The sequence below is a fragment of the Triticum urartu genome, chromosome 7 (genome assembly GCF_003073215.2).
Source record: "Triticum urartu cultivar G1812 chromosome 7, Tu2.1, whole genome shotgun sequence".
Classification (NCBI taxonomy): Eukaryota; Viridiplantae; Streptophyta; class Magnoliopsida; order Poales; family Poaceae; genus Triticum; species Triticum urartu.
In genome coordinates, this window is record NC_053028.1 from 704,144,752 (window position 1) to 704,162,349 (window position 17,598).

At 52.6% G+C, this 17,598-nt stretch overlaps 1 protein-coding gene across 1 annotated transcript; it reads left to right on the plus strand.

Moving 5' to 3' along the window:
* The first annotated feature begins 8,122 nt into the window (after positions 1-8,122).
* On the plus strand, positions 8,123-9,216 carry LOC125521337. Its single transcript, XM_048686395.1, has one exon. The coding sequence runs from the start codon at positions 8,220-8,222 to the stop codon at positions 9,057-9,059; it is 840 nt and encodes a 279-aa protein (XP_048542352.1). The 5' UTR covers positions 8,123-8,219; the 3' UTR covers positions 9,060-9,216.
* Positions 9,217-17,598: the final 8,382 nt, after the last annotated feature.

The following is a 17,598-nucleotide window of genomic DNA, read 5'->3' on the forward strand; positions in this document are numbered from 1 at the left end:
GGAGGTTTTCACCACCTCAGCGTGGAACCAACCTGTCAGTTAGACCGTTTTAGCGAGGTTATCCGACCATCAATGCGTTCTGTTATTGCTAAGGCACAAAATTGATGCTTTTATGCGACTTGTCCGAAATGTAATACTAAGTTGTTATCCTAGCTAGCCCCATATGTAATGGTTTTGTGTAATTACCAAGTACAAGAGTGATCCAGATTGAGATAATAATAATACAACCCGTTTATTCACACTCGCACGGTGCACGCATGCGCCTCATTGCAAGACTGATTGATGGATGGACGATATGATGTTGGGATGTCCCAACATCATATCGTCCTATTCATTCAACTTGCTCACTTGGATCCGTCCACTTTAATCTAATCTGTGTTTCTTACACAAAGTGTATAAATATAGTATAAAAGCAAGGAAATGAAATACACACGAATACTAGTCACGTGGGACCACAACAGGCGCTACTGCTATTTAACAATAGCGTGGGTCCATACACACGCTACTGCTAACATCAGTAGCAGTAGTGTTGGTTTGCACCACGCTACTGCTAAATATTAACTGTAGCGCCCTAGCAGCAGCGCGCTATTGATAGCCCATAACCCCGCGCTACTACTAGGGTTTTACCTGGTAGTGACGTAGGGCACATCACTCTTATTATATTGGACTTTTTATTTATTAATAACCCTACCACTAAACATTGTTGATTATCATTAATACACATGTTTTGATATAGAATCATAATTATTAATTACTATGTAGTCGTGCTATTGTATATTAGCATACATATAAATTGTATTTTTCATTACTAATGCTTTTTGCTAAGCTAAAATTGTACTTTTTCGCATAAAATGTCTTATTTTTCATTTTTTTGAGTTGTTATGCAAATATTTCGTCACAATGCATTTCACCCTAATTCTAAAAAAAATAAAGTACAACATAACTCATGGTATACATTCGTGCCAATTGCATTATCATGCTTTTTTGTGTCCATATCCACAATATTTCTAAATATCCAAATAACTTGCTAGTGTGTTTAAGAGTGTATGAATCTAGCAAAGCATATGAAAATTCTCGAGTATAGGTATAACTATATAGAGAATATCAAAAGTAAAGTGTATGAAGTGTTAGTAAGTAATTGTTTTCCCAATCCCCTCATTTGCTTTTGCTAGTCTTTACTAAGTCTAATATCATTAAATATCTCAATAGAAGATTACTGGCACAAGCTCTCTACTCCATCTATTTTTATTTTTAGTTTGCATATTAGGTTTGTCTTGAATCAAATTTTCTAAGGTTTCACCAAATTTATAATGAAAAATATCAACATCCACAATTTTAACAAATAGAATACGACAATATAGTCCTCGATGAATCTAATGATATTGATGTTTTCTTCTATAAATGTGATCAAAGTTCAATTTTTTTTACTTAAAACAAACCTAGTATGTGAAGTAAAGAAAAGAAATCAACTGGAGGGAGTAGTATTATATGATATTCAATGCTCCATCTTTTGCATAAAGAACATCTTAACTTTTAACCTTTTTTGTGTTACAGTTCGGATTTTGAGAGAGTGCTTGCAAGAGCCTTTTATGATTAATGGGTTTTTTTCGGCGGGGGGGGGGGGGGGGGGGGGGGGGGGGGGGAGGGTATGACCGATGGTTCTATGAGCCAAATCATATAAACAACCCTCTGAACTGTTGAAAAGTCCGTTTGGAGCACGAGCACTATAAGCCCTTTTCAAAGTTCAAAAAAATTAGTTTTATGGCTCAAAAAATTCTGAAATATTGCATACATACACATATAGAAGTGCACTATAGTTGCGCAAAATTTCATTAACATACGTGTTGGTATGTGAGATATAAAAAAACAAATACATGCAAAAAAATGAGCTTGTTTTCTTGTTGAGTTTGGGCAAGAATTTTTGTAGCGTATAACATAACGTATTATGAAAAGAAAATAACAGGTACTTAGAGCGCATACATATGTATTTGTGGAAAGAAATCAACTTTTTTAAAACTGTTAAGCACAACGTGCTCCAATGCCACCTGCAAAAAAAAAAAAACATGCTCCAATGCCCACGGGTCCTGGAAATCCGCTTTGCTGAACTCCTTTCTATGCGAAGTGCTCCTTTGGAAAGGGAGGGAGTATATGAAACCTCTTTAAATGAAGCGTGTCTCTCCTACAACTACTGAAATGCTAGGTTGATTCGCTTAACTAAGTGCATCTGTAACTCCAAGGGCCACATTGTGACCACTAATTATTCCCACCACACTCGCTCAATGTTTGATATATGAGCCCTATTGAATCCATGCTCCAGACAACTTATCAAAAATCTGAACTGATGGAGAGAAACAGGCAATATATTTTAACGCCCCTAACGTCTAGGCTTATTTATTCTTAGACGTGGGATCGATGTAAGCCGCATAATTTTCCGTTTTAGTACTACGTTGGCGTTTTGAATTCAATATCTCTTGTCTCGCATGCTATATTGAATTCATGTTTTAGCTAACTCATTCAAAACTCAAAAGTCTGAACTGGTGTGGAGAGTTAAGCAATATATATTTCAAGAGGCCCGTTGTGACCAGCCTTATAACTGTGCGATCAATCGAGGACTACGCGACGGTCGGAATATATATTTGTCGGAGCATCGTCGCGTCAGTCTCTGTCGCCACCGCCGGCCGTCGAACAAGCTAGAGGACAAAAGACAGCAATCAGGCGCTCCTTACATGGCAAAAGACTTCTGCATGCGTGTCGGCGACCCTCGCGCGCACTGGGCCTGCCTGTCTCGCCGCGCGCCCTGCCACCCGCGGCGGATCATGTCCGGCGCTGGCCGCGCACGCGACGCGTCCGGCCGGTAGCGACGACACCGCGGCATATGCAGGCTTATTTGGCCCTGGCATGCACGCAGCGGCACCTAGCGCGCGCACGGGACGCCATGCATCCCTGTCGGTCGAGATCTACGATCCATCACGCACGACCTGGTGCTGCTAGCCCAAGCGCAAAGGAACCACCCACCCCACCTATCGTGCGGATGGAGAGGGTAACGTATGTATGTATGTGTATGCCGTTGCCGACGCCGGCCGGGTCGGCGGGCATCATGGCATGCACGGCATGTCCTTGTGTCCGGCTCGATGGTAGCCATGGACGGTGGCCGGTCGGGCGGCCGGGCATCGTGATTGGTTCCCGAATCCCGATCGAGTAGCGAAACATCCTTCTCAAGTTCTCAATTAGTTCTATCCATCATCGGTGATGGTCGGCGTCGATCAGAGCCGACCGCCGGACAACCGCGCGCGCATATCGGCCGTTGCAATGAGCTGTTGCTACAAGATCTAGAGAGATGCATGGGTATATTATACATACTCCCGTGCTTTTGCTCACAAAAAAATGCTCAAAATAACATATTCCCGTGCCTCACCGCGCTTAATTTTGCACGTCAAGTAGTTAGCGATCGTGTGAGCGATCGCATGCATATGTTGCTGGCATGCTTCACCTGTGACAGTGAGATGAGGACATGAGGATGCACTGTGCAAATTACAATGGGGGCTCCATTGTGGTCGACACGATTAGCTGTGCAGCAGGGTAGCAGGTAAACTGCTCCTCAGGATTTGAGTAGTTACCACTAGCTAACTAGCCGACGAACTCGACTGACAGCAAAAACAAATGGGGGACAACAGTATCGGTAGGATGGTGAAGACATGTGTGATTTCGTAACATATGGTGCCCCAGATATGCGGTTCCCTGGAGTATCGATCCACTGCCGACGCAGACATTTTCTAGTACTGGGGGTATATGCCCGTATATTTGTGTGGCTAATGAGCTCACAACGGAGTATTGGTTTTTGCCAAATGTTGTAGTATGTATTGATTTTCTCAAAAGTTGAATTTTATAAACTTTGATCAAATTTGTAGAGCTAATCTGGATCTACAATACCTACAAAACATTTTCATGGCAAATCTAATGGTATTGATTTAGTATTCTAGAAAATATTGATATTTTTTTCTACAAATTAGGTCAACATTTATAAAATTTGACTTTAGAAAAGTCTAGTTTGCATTGAAACAAATGAGAACTAATTTAAGTGGAGAAGGGGATCGAAAACTGGTATGTATGGAGGCTTCCACTCCATGTCGCCACCCAGGAAAATTACAACGACAACCACCACTCAATCCCCTTACCGCCGGCGGTCCTCTCGCCCCTGTTTTGCCATTCCCCTTCACGTGTTGTCTACGGCAACCATGTCATGCTTGTTGACCGGTTCACGCCTGGAATCGCTCCTCTCGCGGAACCAAAGCGGAGGGGGCGGCGCTCCAGATCCAGGGCGCGCGCCCACTGGTGACTCCGCCGCTCCCCTTCCTCTCCGACCGCCATCTTGGTGCCGCGAGGGGGAAGGGAGCCCCGGTTTCTCAGTTGAGCATTTAGTAGTCCTAGGTTTTCCAGGTTTTTTGAGTTTCCTCCGCCGGTGTCATGGTGGGGCTGATGCCGATGGTGCTCTTAGGAATAATGGTCTTCCAGCCCTTGCTCCTGCTCATTGGTGGGGTTGTTGGCACTGATGAGAGGCTTGTGGAGTCCAAGTTGTTTGAGCGGCTTTGATCCGGCGGTGCATCTTGGCGTGATGGCGGGGATGGGCCGTTCTTGGAGTCAAGTGGTGATGAATGTTGCCGATTTGCGGACGACGGTGGAGGATCCGGCTGCATGTTTATGGGCGGTTTGGTGTTGATCCGGCGTTGAAGAGGCTTGGAGGGCTCCTCCGGCCGATGTTCTGTATCGGGCTAGATCCAACTTTCCGGGGTTGGTGGCCATCGCGGCTCGTTAACACCTCATGGCTAGGGGTTTCTTCAGCGTCAAGATGTGGACCAGCTTCAGTTGTTTTTATTCTCCGGCGATGGCGAAGATCATGGGTGCTAGGTAGTTGCGGCGAAGGCAGTATGCAGCAGTACAACCGCTTGTTTCTTCTTTGTTTTTTTGCTGCTTGTATGCGTTCTATCTCTATATATCGTTACTATTATGAATATAAGTAATGTATGTCTACGGGTGTACATTTAACAAAATGTCATGATTGTTGGTTCATAGCGTGCAACATCAAGTGCGGTGAGGCAGGGGAATATGTTTTCTTGAAGGGATTGTCAAAGAACCCATGCCGCGTCGCAACCCTTCTTGAATGCACGGGGTCGGCTCGGTTGATTGGGATGGTGAATGCTTGATGTGGGTTTGACAATGGTGGTTGTGTTGCGGCCGGTTTGGGGTTGACGATGGTTGTTCTATGGTGTTCTTTGGGGTTCACCGGCGGTGCCTTGTGAGCCACAGGGCGACCATATGTTTCCCTTCATAGTAGTGTCCGGTGCGCGTTCTTGTGCATGTTGATGATCCTCTCATAGATGTCGATGTGTCGTGGCGAGTTTCGTGCTCTTGTTGACATTTCGGTTCATCTTTGCTCAATGATGTTGCACGATACCTCCTCATCTGTTTCCTGTTCTATTCTATTTTTTGTTTCTTTGCTTAGTGGTGCTCATAAGAACTTTTTTTTTTGTTAAAAGGCTCTCCCCTTCCGATTTTCATAATAGAAACCAAGCAAGTCTGATTACAAAGCTTAAGTTGTAACGAGTACCTCACGAAGAACAAGAGTCGGGTATATCACAGAAATGGTTTTGAGTAGGACAAAAGAGTATCGAGCACCGAGTACGCGGCGGGAGATGCGTACGTACAGCTCGAGGTACGTACAGGTCCGTACAAAAAGCGACATGCCGGCGCCCCGCCCGCCGCGCGCGCACCAGCTGTCTGCGCCGGCCGGCGCCGCGGTCCACAGCGCGGCCGGCCGCCGTGGATCGTGTCGGGCGCTGGCCGTTCGTGTCCGGAAGCGACGACGACAGCGCGCATACACGCCCATACGGCCATGCCATGATGGCCATCGCTGTTGGATCCAGATCCATGCGTGGTGACGTGCGTGCTGGCGACCGAAGCCCAAAGGAACCTAAGTGTCGTGCAAGTGCATGTTAACGTACTGGGGTGTACCTGTCGTTGCCGACGCCGGCCGGGGTCGGCGGGCATGGCATGCCATGTCTCCATGCCTCGTGCCATGGCCGGTGCCCGGTCGGCCCTCGTGATTGATTCTCATCTACTACATGTGTTAACATAATGCCCATGATGATGCCCGATCGGCCGTCCGACCACCGGACAGTTGCTTGCACGCGCGCCGGTAAGACATGGGTACATATACGTATATTCCTGTACTGCACCGTGCCAGCGCCGATCGACCACACGGCCGGAGAGAATCGTGCGTGCCCTCCCTCACGTCGCGTCGAGCTTGATTTGCTACATAGCGTGCATTTCCTCGCCGATCCTGTAAACATACATGCCCACAATTCAAATAGGGAGTGCCTAGAACTCATTTAGATGAGATATAATTTGATCTCATTCATCTTGAAAACAAAAACAGATGCAACCCACGTTAGCACACACGCATCTTATAGCATCACATTCAGTGACTATAAAAGATGAATGTGACCAAATTATATCTCATCTAGATGAGTTCTAGCAAAACTGATTCAAATATGTACTGAGCTAGTTTCATTTCATTTCGTTTGGCTCATTGATCGACAGTTCCAGGACCGTGATCACGCATGTGCTTGCATGCATGGCGCGCGGCATGCATGACGTATGAGACATTGATCGAGACGATCGATGCATGCCATGGTGGTGCATGGTTACAAAATAGTGCTAGCTGGCTCCATTGTGATCTTAAGCTCAATGTATCGACATGATTAGCTGTGCTGCAGGCAGGAGCGCTAATACAGACAGACCCTAGCTATGCTTAATTTACCAGCTATTTGGCCTCACCGTGTACACGTAAGAATCTTTCTCCTCGAGATCCAAGCTGCCGGGCGGCTTGGTTGATTGGTGTGTGCTAGGTTATTTGTAGGTTACTACCCGTAGCTAGCTAGCTAACCGACGATGTGAGCTAAGCGAGGCACTGGGTGCCTTTCGTCTAGCAAAGAAATGGGAGACAGGAGTATCGATAGGATCGCGAAGACGCGTGCAGGCGGTGATTTTCCTATCACACTATGCGTGCGCCAGATCATGAGATCAGATCAGCGGTCTAGGCATGCATTTTCTACTAGTATATGCCCATCGGCCTGACACTTTCGTCGTTTTTTGCTCGGTTAAGGGAGCTCGTAATGGAGCATTATCAGTAAATTAAGTACACTTGTCACTGTAGTAGTAGTACGTATGAAAAAATTAATACGATTGTCACTGTGTTCAGGTGTGCGCAGAGAGACAGGCTTCGTTCATCGTGCTGTCGGTGATGCACGGCTCCTTTCCTTTCCTTTGTGAAGCGATCGAAAACAGTACATGATGGACGTGGGAGATTAGTTCGTCGTGCAAGCACAGAAGCAATATGCTGGTACTGTGCTGGAGTGATCTAAGCCGTCGTTGGATCGTATGGGTGGTGAGATTGACAATGCATGGCGTGTCCACCGGCTCGGGCCGGCGGCGTGAACAGGACGGGGGACACCGGGGCAGGCAGGGAGGGGGACAGGCCGGCGCCGCTCGTGGGGTGGCCACTACGGCAGCACACCCTTTGGCTCCATCGCACGGGTGCCACCCGGACGGCCACGGCAACGGCAACCGGCCGTCCTGCACGAGGAAAGGGAACCGGGTCACATGGCGACCAAGCGGAGCCGACCACATGGACGGACGGACGGACGCGCTCCAGTCCGATCGGGACACCGCAACGCCGGCGGCGCTTCCACCCCCGGATCGGCCGGGGGGCCGCATCCACGCGTATGGCCAGCGGCACGGCCACACCTACCCCTCGGCGCCCCGGGGAGTCGTGGCGCGCCACGGTGACCACAGCGCGTCCCCGCCGCATGTGAGGTGAGGCGACCTCGCCGCTCCACTGGAGCACGCGCTGCAGGTGGATCGAGCTACAGGTCCACGCGTCCCCGCGCGCTCCCCGCGGATCCTGTCCCCCTCCCGCCACCAACCGCCCAAACGTGCACATGCACAGAGCCGCAGACGCGCCGCGATGGCATCGGCGCACGCGCTCTCCCCAGTCCCCACCCACCGTGTCGCTCGCCCCATGGCCGGCGCCGCTCTCCCGCTTTATATACCCGACGCCACCACGTCCCTCTCATCATTCATCACAGCGAGCAAGCGCAAGCAGCAGCAGCAAGTCAACCGTCTAGGCTCCTCCAGCTAGCTCGCTCCGGCAGCGGCAAGCAATGGCGCCCAGCTTCGGCCGCTCCATCTCCTTCCCGCTCAGCCCGGCGCGCGCCTCCAGGGCCCGCGCCGCGGCCTACCACGTCCGCTCCGTCTCCCTCCCCTGCCACTCCCACCCGCTCCTCTCCCACCTCGCCACCCACATCTCCGCCGTCCGCGCCTGGATCGCCGCCCCCAGCGCGCCCTCCACGGGCCTCGCCCGCCTCGACGCGCTCCACGCCGCGCTCGCCGAGCTCCTGCTCCTCCCCGAGGCCCGCGCCGCGTTAGAGAGCGGGTCCAACACCGCCGACTGCCTCCTCGACGGCTTCCTGAACCTCGCCGACGCCCACGGCGCGTTCCAGGAGTCGCTCCTCGAGCTCCGCGCCCACGCCGCCGAGGCGCAGGCCGCGCTCCGGCGCCGCGACGACAACAGGCTGTCATCCGCAGTCCGGTCCCTCCGCCGCGCCGAGAAGGAGCTGGCCCGCCTGGCCGCCTCCGTGCGCGTGGCGGCCAAGTTCCCCACGCCGTCCGCGTCCACCAGCGCCGCGGAGGTGGAGGTGTCCGGGGTGCTCGCCGAGGCCGTGGCCACCGCCGCGTGCGCGTCTGCCGCCGTGTTCTCCTCCGTCGAGGCCGTGTCCGCCGCCGCCACCTCCAAGAAGACCACCGCGGCGTCCTCGCTCAGGGCCCTCGTCATGCGGGCCAAGGCCGCCTCCGAGGAGGACAAGGAGGTGGCCGCCCTGGAGAGGCTGGAGGAGGTCGAGGCGTGCGCCGCCGACATCGAGACCGGCAGCGACAAGGTGTTCCGGAGCATCCTGCACACCAGGGTCGCGCTCCTCAACATCCAGACCCAGACCTACTGCTGATCCAACTCAACGCCCTAGCTAGTGTAGTAGCGTAGTCTAGTCTTTTTTTGGAGGATCATTCTGATCCTGTCCAAACCCTCAAGTGTACATACACCAATCGATCAACGGATTAATGCAAAGCAAAGCAAAGGCTTTTGTTCCATTTCCATATATAGCAGACTGCTGGTGTCTCTTTACTCTCGCAAATCGTATATTTCGCTCGCGCATGGAAGATGGAACACAAACACACGATGAACTATCATACAAGTGTAAATCGTAATCGTATCAGGTGATTTTTGGATGCGCATATCTTCCCTTTGGATACCTTGGGTTGGGATTTCAATCCATGTTGGTCGTCTTCAACAAGTTCGCGACACCCAAACGCGCCGCGCCGCCACGTGTGGGAGTACCACTGTCGTCTCTTCAGTCTTCACCCACATAAGAGTTCACTTACCGAAAGTGAAAATCAACTCCCAAGTGTGTGTGTTTGCGAACAACCTCGACGAGTCTATGATCTGTCCCGTGATTAGCGCATGAGGGCCATTAGGTCCCGCCGCTGCTCTCCTGCTGCCTCCTGCCCTCCCCAAAACTGCTCGCTATCAGATTAGTGGTAACCCAAGTGTTGCAACAGGGCGCGCTGCACTCACCAATTCTCCACACTCCAATCAAAAGGTGAACACTATCCAGTAACCTGTCTTTTTTCTTTTCTTGCGTGGAGTAATCTATCTCAATTACTGTATAATAATCTCTCTCTGTTCTCATCCCTTTCGTGTCAAATTTATACATCAGATTCTAGTTTTGAGATTTGTAGCTCGACAGTTAATTATGAAGAGAAATCACGAGACACTGTAAACATCAATTCAGGCTTTTCAATCCTTGGACGCTCCCGTCTAGCTTCTGCGTGGTAGACTTTTTAGGGCATACACAAATTTATTGACTATGTAGATAAATCGGTGCTTCTAGTTCGCTTTTGGTTTCCCTTAAGGCTTTGTTCGGTTACACCTCTTTCCACAGGGATTGGAGGGGATTTGGGAGGAATTTGACTTATAGGAGATCTAACCCCCCCCCCCCCCCCCCCCCCCCCCCCCCCCCTCCATTTCCTCCTCTTCAATTCCCTGTGAACCGAACGCAGCCTAATGGAAATCGTTCCCCCTTCTTTGTTAAAAATATGGCTGTAGAACTATAGTCTTCATAATTTTTTCATTGGGTCACAAGACAGATGTTGTTACATTAGATATTCATATTATATTAAGATTTATCATATTTCTACATTATTTCGCTTATCCGATCATTGCTTCTTGGTCCCCCGGTCATTGGATTTTTGGCCCCTCTATACTCAAATTCTGGACCCGCCCCTGAAAGGCACTAGCCGATGGCATGCTAACATGGGATGACCCTATTAGCATTGATCTCAAATTTTTCCTTTTAGAGAGGTATTACTAGATCGGTTGAGTTTGTTGATTATTTTCATTTTGTTTTCTTCTTTCTTTTATTATTTTACTTTGTATTTTTTCTATTATTTTTCCTATTTTTAAATAAACCAATTAAAAATTAGAGTAAAATGATTGTTCATGCGTGAACGAAAATAATGTTCACACATATGTAAAAACCATTATGTAAGTTCAGAAAAGAGAAAAATATGTTTTTGATCTCTCAAGTCCATAAGAAGTTGATATGTGGTGTAGTCGACATGTTGTTGCCCATGTTTATAAATGGGAGACATTAGGTCCAAAACTATAAATGTGAGAAAAAAACAGGGGACATGTCCTCTCAAACAGCAGCTGCATTTTCTCGAGCACCTTGTGTGTGTTCGCCCAATACACCCACAATGACTTTGCGACGGTCCTGCCCGTGCGACTGCACCGGTCACCTAACCTCCGCTGCGCGCCATTGCTGTTGTCGTGCATGGCCGGCTATTGGATGGCGGCAAGTCCACGGCCTACGTGCCGCTTGAGAAGCTCGGGTTGGCGTAGGCTATGGACACGGGCTCGTGGTGCTTTTCATGGATGCATGTACCTTTGTGTAGTCGCACGCCATCACTCCCCCGCCGTTTGCGCCATCGGAACCGCTCGTAGCACTCTGCATCTGGGAGGCAAATTTCTCTACTCATGGGCCGCCTTCCTAGCATGAAGGGGAGCACTTTGTCTAGGAGAATTTTATTCGCCAGCATTCCATTCAACAGGAAGCGGCCGAGAGCTAAGCCGGAGCTGCAGAGGAGAGGTTCTCCAACAATGCCCACATTGCAGTTGGAGGAATGGAGGTTGTTGCGTCCTCGTCCCAATGCTTAGGTGCTAGGTGCGTTGTCTCGTCTGTTGTTGCGGGCATGTCACCTCCTCCATCGCCTTTGCAGCCACTCATGTTGCCTCCATCATTGTGTGTGTGGCGCACAACCCAACATGCCCCACGTCTCATTTCCTGCTTCGCAGGAGCACGCTAGGCCACTGGCATCGCTGGGCACGAGGTTTCCTCGGCATTATCGATGAGAAGGTCATGGCAGGTGAGGTCCAAGTGGAGGAGGAAGCATAGCATGTCACTTTGGAGACCTCCACCTCGGTGGGCTCCATGGCCATAAACTCAACGCTGTGGAGGTCGACCAGAAGATTGGTGAGACTGAGCTCTCCCTCCCCACGCGACCCGCGCCGCACGCCACTTCGGCCGCGGCGGCCACCACCAACACCGTCCACCCCAAGTGGGCGCCCCCTCCCTCCCCATGGGTCGTCGCCGCTCTCGCTCCTTGCGGCCCCACGGATCCGGCCGCTCTTCAAGGCGCCTCTCCTGCGACAGCGCGGGATGGGGGATGCCGGCCTTGGTGCCAGATCCAGCTAGGGGCGCTCCCTACCATGCGGCTACGCCGGATCCCTCGTCTCCGTCGCGAATCCTGCTCAGGGGGGAGGGCTCCCGCAGACCGGCGCCAGAGGTTCAAATCCATTATGGTTCGGCCGTCCCCCTCCCCCCCCCCCGCTCCCCTTTCCTCTTCGGGCTCGGACGGTGGGTGGACCGAGGTTCGCTCCAAGAAGCAGGCTAAGATCCAGCGCCGCCTCTCTGGCCCGTCGGGCAATAGTGTGCGCCGGCGCCGCTCCGCTGCTGGCGCCCCGGCCTCCAACACTGGCCGCGAGGCCTTCTTAAAGCGCTTCCATGGGCTCTGTTTCCGCTGCCTCAGCTCGCTCCACCGCCGGAAAGACTGTAGAGATCCCCTCCGCTGCATCATTTGCAAGCGCACCGGCCACTTTGGAAGGAATGCCCTCAAAATCCTAGAAACGACGGCCTGGGCGGATATGCTAAGAATAGACTAGGCCCTCTCCAAGCTCCGGCGCCGGTCCGGGACCGGCTCCGCTTTCCCACCCCTCCACCACAGCCGCTCCCTGCCCGCTCCCCCCCGCCTCGGCCATGTCCGGCCAGGCACGCTTCGCCCACACCGACCCGTCCCGCCGCCGTCGCACCAGCCACGACGTGGTAGTCTCTTCCCCGGCCATGGACCACCAGGTGTTTGTCCTGCGTCAGCATGCGGTCACCCTGACCGCGTCGGAGGGGCCTGGCGCGGCAAGCCCTCTGCTGGTGCGGCGCGCTTTTGAGGAGCAACTGCGCGTCCCACCACACCTTCTGCGCGTCACGGCCCACCACCCCGAGCCCTTCTTCGTCTACTTCGAGCTTCCAGCGCTCCGCGACAACGCCGTGGCGAGGGGCTTCGTTATAGTCGACGGAGTCCGCTTCGTCATCAACCCCTGGAACGAAGACGATCACGCAGCGCTGCTCAACCTCTCCCTCCACGTGCGCATCGTCGTCCAGAACCTGCCGATGCAATTCTGGTCGCTAGAGGGGGCTGAGGAGGTGCTGGGGAAGATGTGTCGCATCGACCGCCTCGACAGCAGGACGCACGAGCGCGACCACACCAAGCTTTTCGCCTGCTGGGTCTGGGTGTGGGACGTGGCGCACATCCCGACAACCCACACCCTGTGGGTGCTGAAGCACGGCGCTGGCCGCATCGAGGAGCTGCTGGGCTACGCCCCCCCCCCCCCCCCCCCCGAACGCAAGGTGGCGCCCCCGCCCGGTGTGCGCCGCTACGACCTCCTCATCCACGTCGACAGGGTGGAGGACTGGGCGCCGCGCCACTCCCCTCCATCTTCGCACTCCGGTCAGAGCGGCATCTCCTCCTCGGACTCCGACAGTGGCGAGCCACTCCCCTACACTGACACCGGGGTGTGGTCGACGGGGGTGGAAGACGGGCAGGTGCGTGGGTGCAGGAGCATGCCTCGCGTGCTGTCCTCGGGCTGCCGCGACTTCTCTCCGGCGATCACCAGCGCGACCACGACCACGACATCCACGGGGACGGTGGCAGAGGGCGCCACTCCTGGCGCGACAGCCTTCTCGGCAGGGGCCGATCGAGCAAGGGCAAGGAGAAGGAGCACGCCGAGGGCTCATCCAGGCAGCACAGCAGGACCCCGGTGCCCCGCCATCACGGTGGAGCCTCAAGGGGCCGTAGCAACTCCAGGCGTGAGAACAAGCCGGCGGCCTTCTCCGCCACCCCTCCCACTCCGCTTCGTCTGGCCACCCCTCCTCCACCGCCCACCTCCGATCCTGTCGCCGACTTTCTTGCGGGCCAGTTCATTCCCTCTCCGGCCCGTGTGGACTGCATGCAGCTCGAGCTCGACGCCTCCATCAAGGCCACCCTGGAGAAACCCCTGGAGTTTGATTCCCTGCAAGCTTGCCGCTCCGCTCCTTCCGCTGCCCTCGACGTGCAGGTTAGCGCAGTCTCCAGCCGGGTTCAGGCCATGGGGATCGGGGAGGACGAAAACAGGGACCCGCAGCTCCTCTTCTCCACCCTGGAGCCTGCGGTCCTTGGCCCTCTCCCGCCCCGTGGCAACCCTCGCTCCTCCGCTCCCCCGAAGATGCGCGCCACTCCAACCCCGAGAAGGCAGAGTGCCAGGCAAACGACCATGCACTCAACCGTGTCGGTGGCGCAGCGGGCTACGCTCAGGCTGATCCAGGAGCTGGGAGCCCTGGGCCCGAAGGACAGGATGACGCCGGGCGTTGTGACCGCTCTCATCAAGCGTTTTGATGAGCCCCTATCTGACAGCGACATTCAGGCCATCGCCAAGCTCACAGACCTGGACGAGGCCGCTCTCCGCATCGCTGCTGCCATGCTTGGCGCTGCTGCTGTGACCGAGGAGGTCGATGTTTGATCATGTTAGCTGTCTCAGTAGTTAGGCTCCACAGGCGGCCAGCCTTAAGCTAGTTAGATTTAGGATCAATGATGTTGTGCATTATTAGTGCTCAGGTAGTGGTTAGGATAGTTAGACGCCGACATGATTTGGGGTCTATTGGTGGATGTCGTCGCCCCCTGCTAGTTGGATGGTGTACCTCATGTTTCTTAGTAATGATATTCAGTTTGCGGAGCATCTTAGTTTCCTGGATGAATAATCACAACCCTACGATTATGTCTTGGAACGTTAGAGGCTTCAATGCGCCGACCAGACGCACGGCTGTGAACGAGGTAGTGTTGGCAAATAAACTAGGCATCCATTGTCTGCAAGAAACCAAGATCGAGCAATGGTCTCCTGAGCTAGCTAGGGAGATTGGTGGTTCATCCCTAGATGGATGCGCAGTTTTGCCTGCAGCAGGCTCAAGAGGGGGATTGGCCATTTTCTAAGACAAGTCGGTGCTAAAAGTTGAAACTCAGGCTGTTGGCCAATTCTCCCTGACGGCCAAAGTGACACTGCATTCTTCGTCAGAAGCATACTGGCTCACAAATGTCTACGGTCCGGTGGAGGATAGTGAAAAAGAGATTTTTTTTTTCATGAGATGACTACCGCTGCTCCCCCGGCAAATCAACCATGGCTTATCTGCGGAGATTTCAACAACATTTACGAAGCAAGGGACAAGAATAACTGCAAGATTAACAGGCGCATGATGGGAAAGTTCAGAAATGCGATTGATTGCGTGGGTCTGAAGGAAATCAAATGCAAAAACAGAAAGTACACATGGTCAAACGAGCGTGTTCAGCCAACAATGTGCAACGTTGACAAATTTTTTTGCAACATACCGTGGGAGATGGACCACCAGGAGTATCTGCTTATGGCAGCGTCAACCTCCGTCTCTGATCACTCCCCCTGGTGCTAGCTTGCGCGGCTGCCCCGCCTAGAATAGCTAAGTTCAGATTCGAGCATTTTTGGCCTAAGTTTCCAAGATTCTAGGAAACAGTCCAGAGAGCATGGCAACGTCCTGTTAACCACACTTGCCCCTTCGTCCGCATCAAAATCAAGATGAAGAGAGTGGCAGCGGGCCTCAAGGTGTGGAGTAGATCTCTTTTCAATAATGCAAGGCTGAAACTGCACATTGCTTCAGAAGTAGTTCTCAGGTTGGATGTGGCACAAGAAAGCAGACAACTTTCCGAGTAGGAGATCAAGCTTCACAAGATGCTCAAGCAGAGGATTCTGGGCTTTGCGGCCATTGAAAGAACACGAAAGCGCCAGGCCTCTCGTATCACTTGGCTGCACGCTGGAGATACGAGCACATGCAAGGATGGTTTCCAGAAGACGGAAGAACTATGTGCATTCACTATCCCAGGGAAATCGCATCGCCTCGTCCCACGAGGCCAAAGCTCACCTCGTCCACAAACACTTTTCCGGGCTTCTTGGCACAAGGAAAAATCGATCCAACACCATCAACTGGGCGATGCTCAACCTGCCGCAAGTTCAGGGGGACACCCTAGATTTGTCGTTCACTGAGGAGGAGGTGTGGAAGGCCAGCAAAGGCTCGCCGGCGGAGAAGGCGCCAGGCCCCGACGGGTTTTCGGGAGGGTTTTTCAGATCATGCTGGTCGACCATCAAAGAGGACGTGATGGGGGTTTTTTGAGAAGTTTTACCACCTGGATAGAACAAACGCCGAGTCAATAAACACAGCTGTGATCGTGCTCCTGCCTAAGAAGGATGGGGCATCGGAGATCGGCCATTTCCGGCTGATAAGTTTGATTCACTCCAGACGAAAATTGCTGGCAAAAGTGCTTGCTCTACGTCTAGCCGGGGTTCTGCACGACATTGTGTTGCCTGCCCAAAGTGCATTTCAGAGAAAGAAGAGCATTCAGGACTCCTTCTTATATGTTCAGAACTGTGTTCGCTCCCTACACCGTACTAAGAAACCAGCGCTCCTGATTAAGATCAACATAGCTAGGGCCTTCGACTCTGTAGCATGGGATTACTTGCTAGAGCTTCTTCAGAGGCTAGGTTTTAGCGCTAGATGGCGAGACTGGATCTCCATTCTTCTGTCCTCATCAACGTCATCGTGCCTCCTAAACGGCGTGTCGGGAAAGATCTTCGAGCACGCGTGCGGCCTTCGCCAGGGGGACCCGCTCTCGCCGTTGCTGTTCATTTTAGCAATAGACCTGCTCCATCGCCTTCTTCTAGCTGCAACTGAGCAAGGCATCCTCACTACCCTCCCAGACAAGAAAATCACGGCAAGAGTTAGCCTCTACGCAGATGACGCGATCCTCTTCGCAAACCCAACTAGACAGGAGTTCGACAACCTGATGTGTCTTTTGGCACTCTTCGGCGACGCCACGGGCCTAAGGATAAACCCGGACAAAATTTCTGTCGCCCCAATTCGATGCGAGGACCTTAATCTGCAACACGTGCTTCAAAACTTCACTGGGAAGATTGTAGGGTTCCCATTGACGTATCTAGGTCTCTCGATTACCATTTCCAGACTGCGCATCGTGCACTTGCAGTTCATTCTAGATAGGATCCGTGCACGCCTCGCGGGATGGAAAGGACGTCTGCTGTCAATCGCTGACCGGAGGGTTTTAGTCAGAAGCGTCCTGAAGGCATTGCCAACGCACGCACTGTCCGTCCTCAGGGCGCCAGTTAAATTTTTGAAGGACATTGACAAGGCGCAACGGCGTTTCCTCTGGGCGGGGGATGAGGAGCTGACCGGTGGGAAATGCAAAGTAAGCTGGCCCCAAGTGTGCTCGCCGGTGCAGCATGGAGGTTTGGGCATTCTAAACATGATTAAATTTAGCCGTGCTCTTCGGCTAAGGTGGTTATGGCTATCCTGGCAGCAGCCCTGCCGGCCATGGGTTGGCACCCCGGTGCCATGCGACGAGAAGGATCACAAGCTGTTCAACCAGGCAAATAGAGTCACAATCAGCGATGGAGCCACGTCATCATTCTGGCAAAATCATTGGTTGGATGTTGGACCTCTCAGGCAAGTCTTCCTAGCCCTGTATGCTCATTCCCGTCGAAAGAACAAATCGGTGGCCGCTGCCCTGGCAAATCACACCTGGGTAAAGGATCTCAGGCATGGAGACCGTGCAACAATCGTCACAGATTTCCTCTCCCTCTGGCGGCTGCTGGCGGCCCAAAATGTGACCCTAACAGCAGGCTCCGAAGACTCGATCACATGGGCAAAGAGCGGTTCAGGTCAATACACGGCGAGTTCGGCCTACAACATGCAGTTTCAAGCACCCGCAAGAAATGATCTCGGTTCTGCCATCTGGAAGCCCTGGGCACCCGGGAAGATGAAGATCTTCTCCTGGCTACTGCACCTGGATCGATTGTGGTGCAATGAT

Excerpts from the sequence above, each read along its gene's own strand:
- LOC125521337 (XM_048686395.1), top strand. The coding sequence starts at position 8,220 with ATGGCGCCCAGCTTCGGCCGCTCCATCTCCTTCCCGCTCAGCCCGGCG.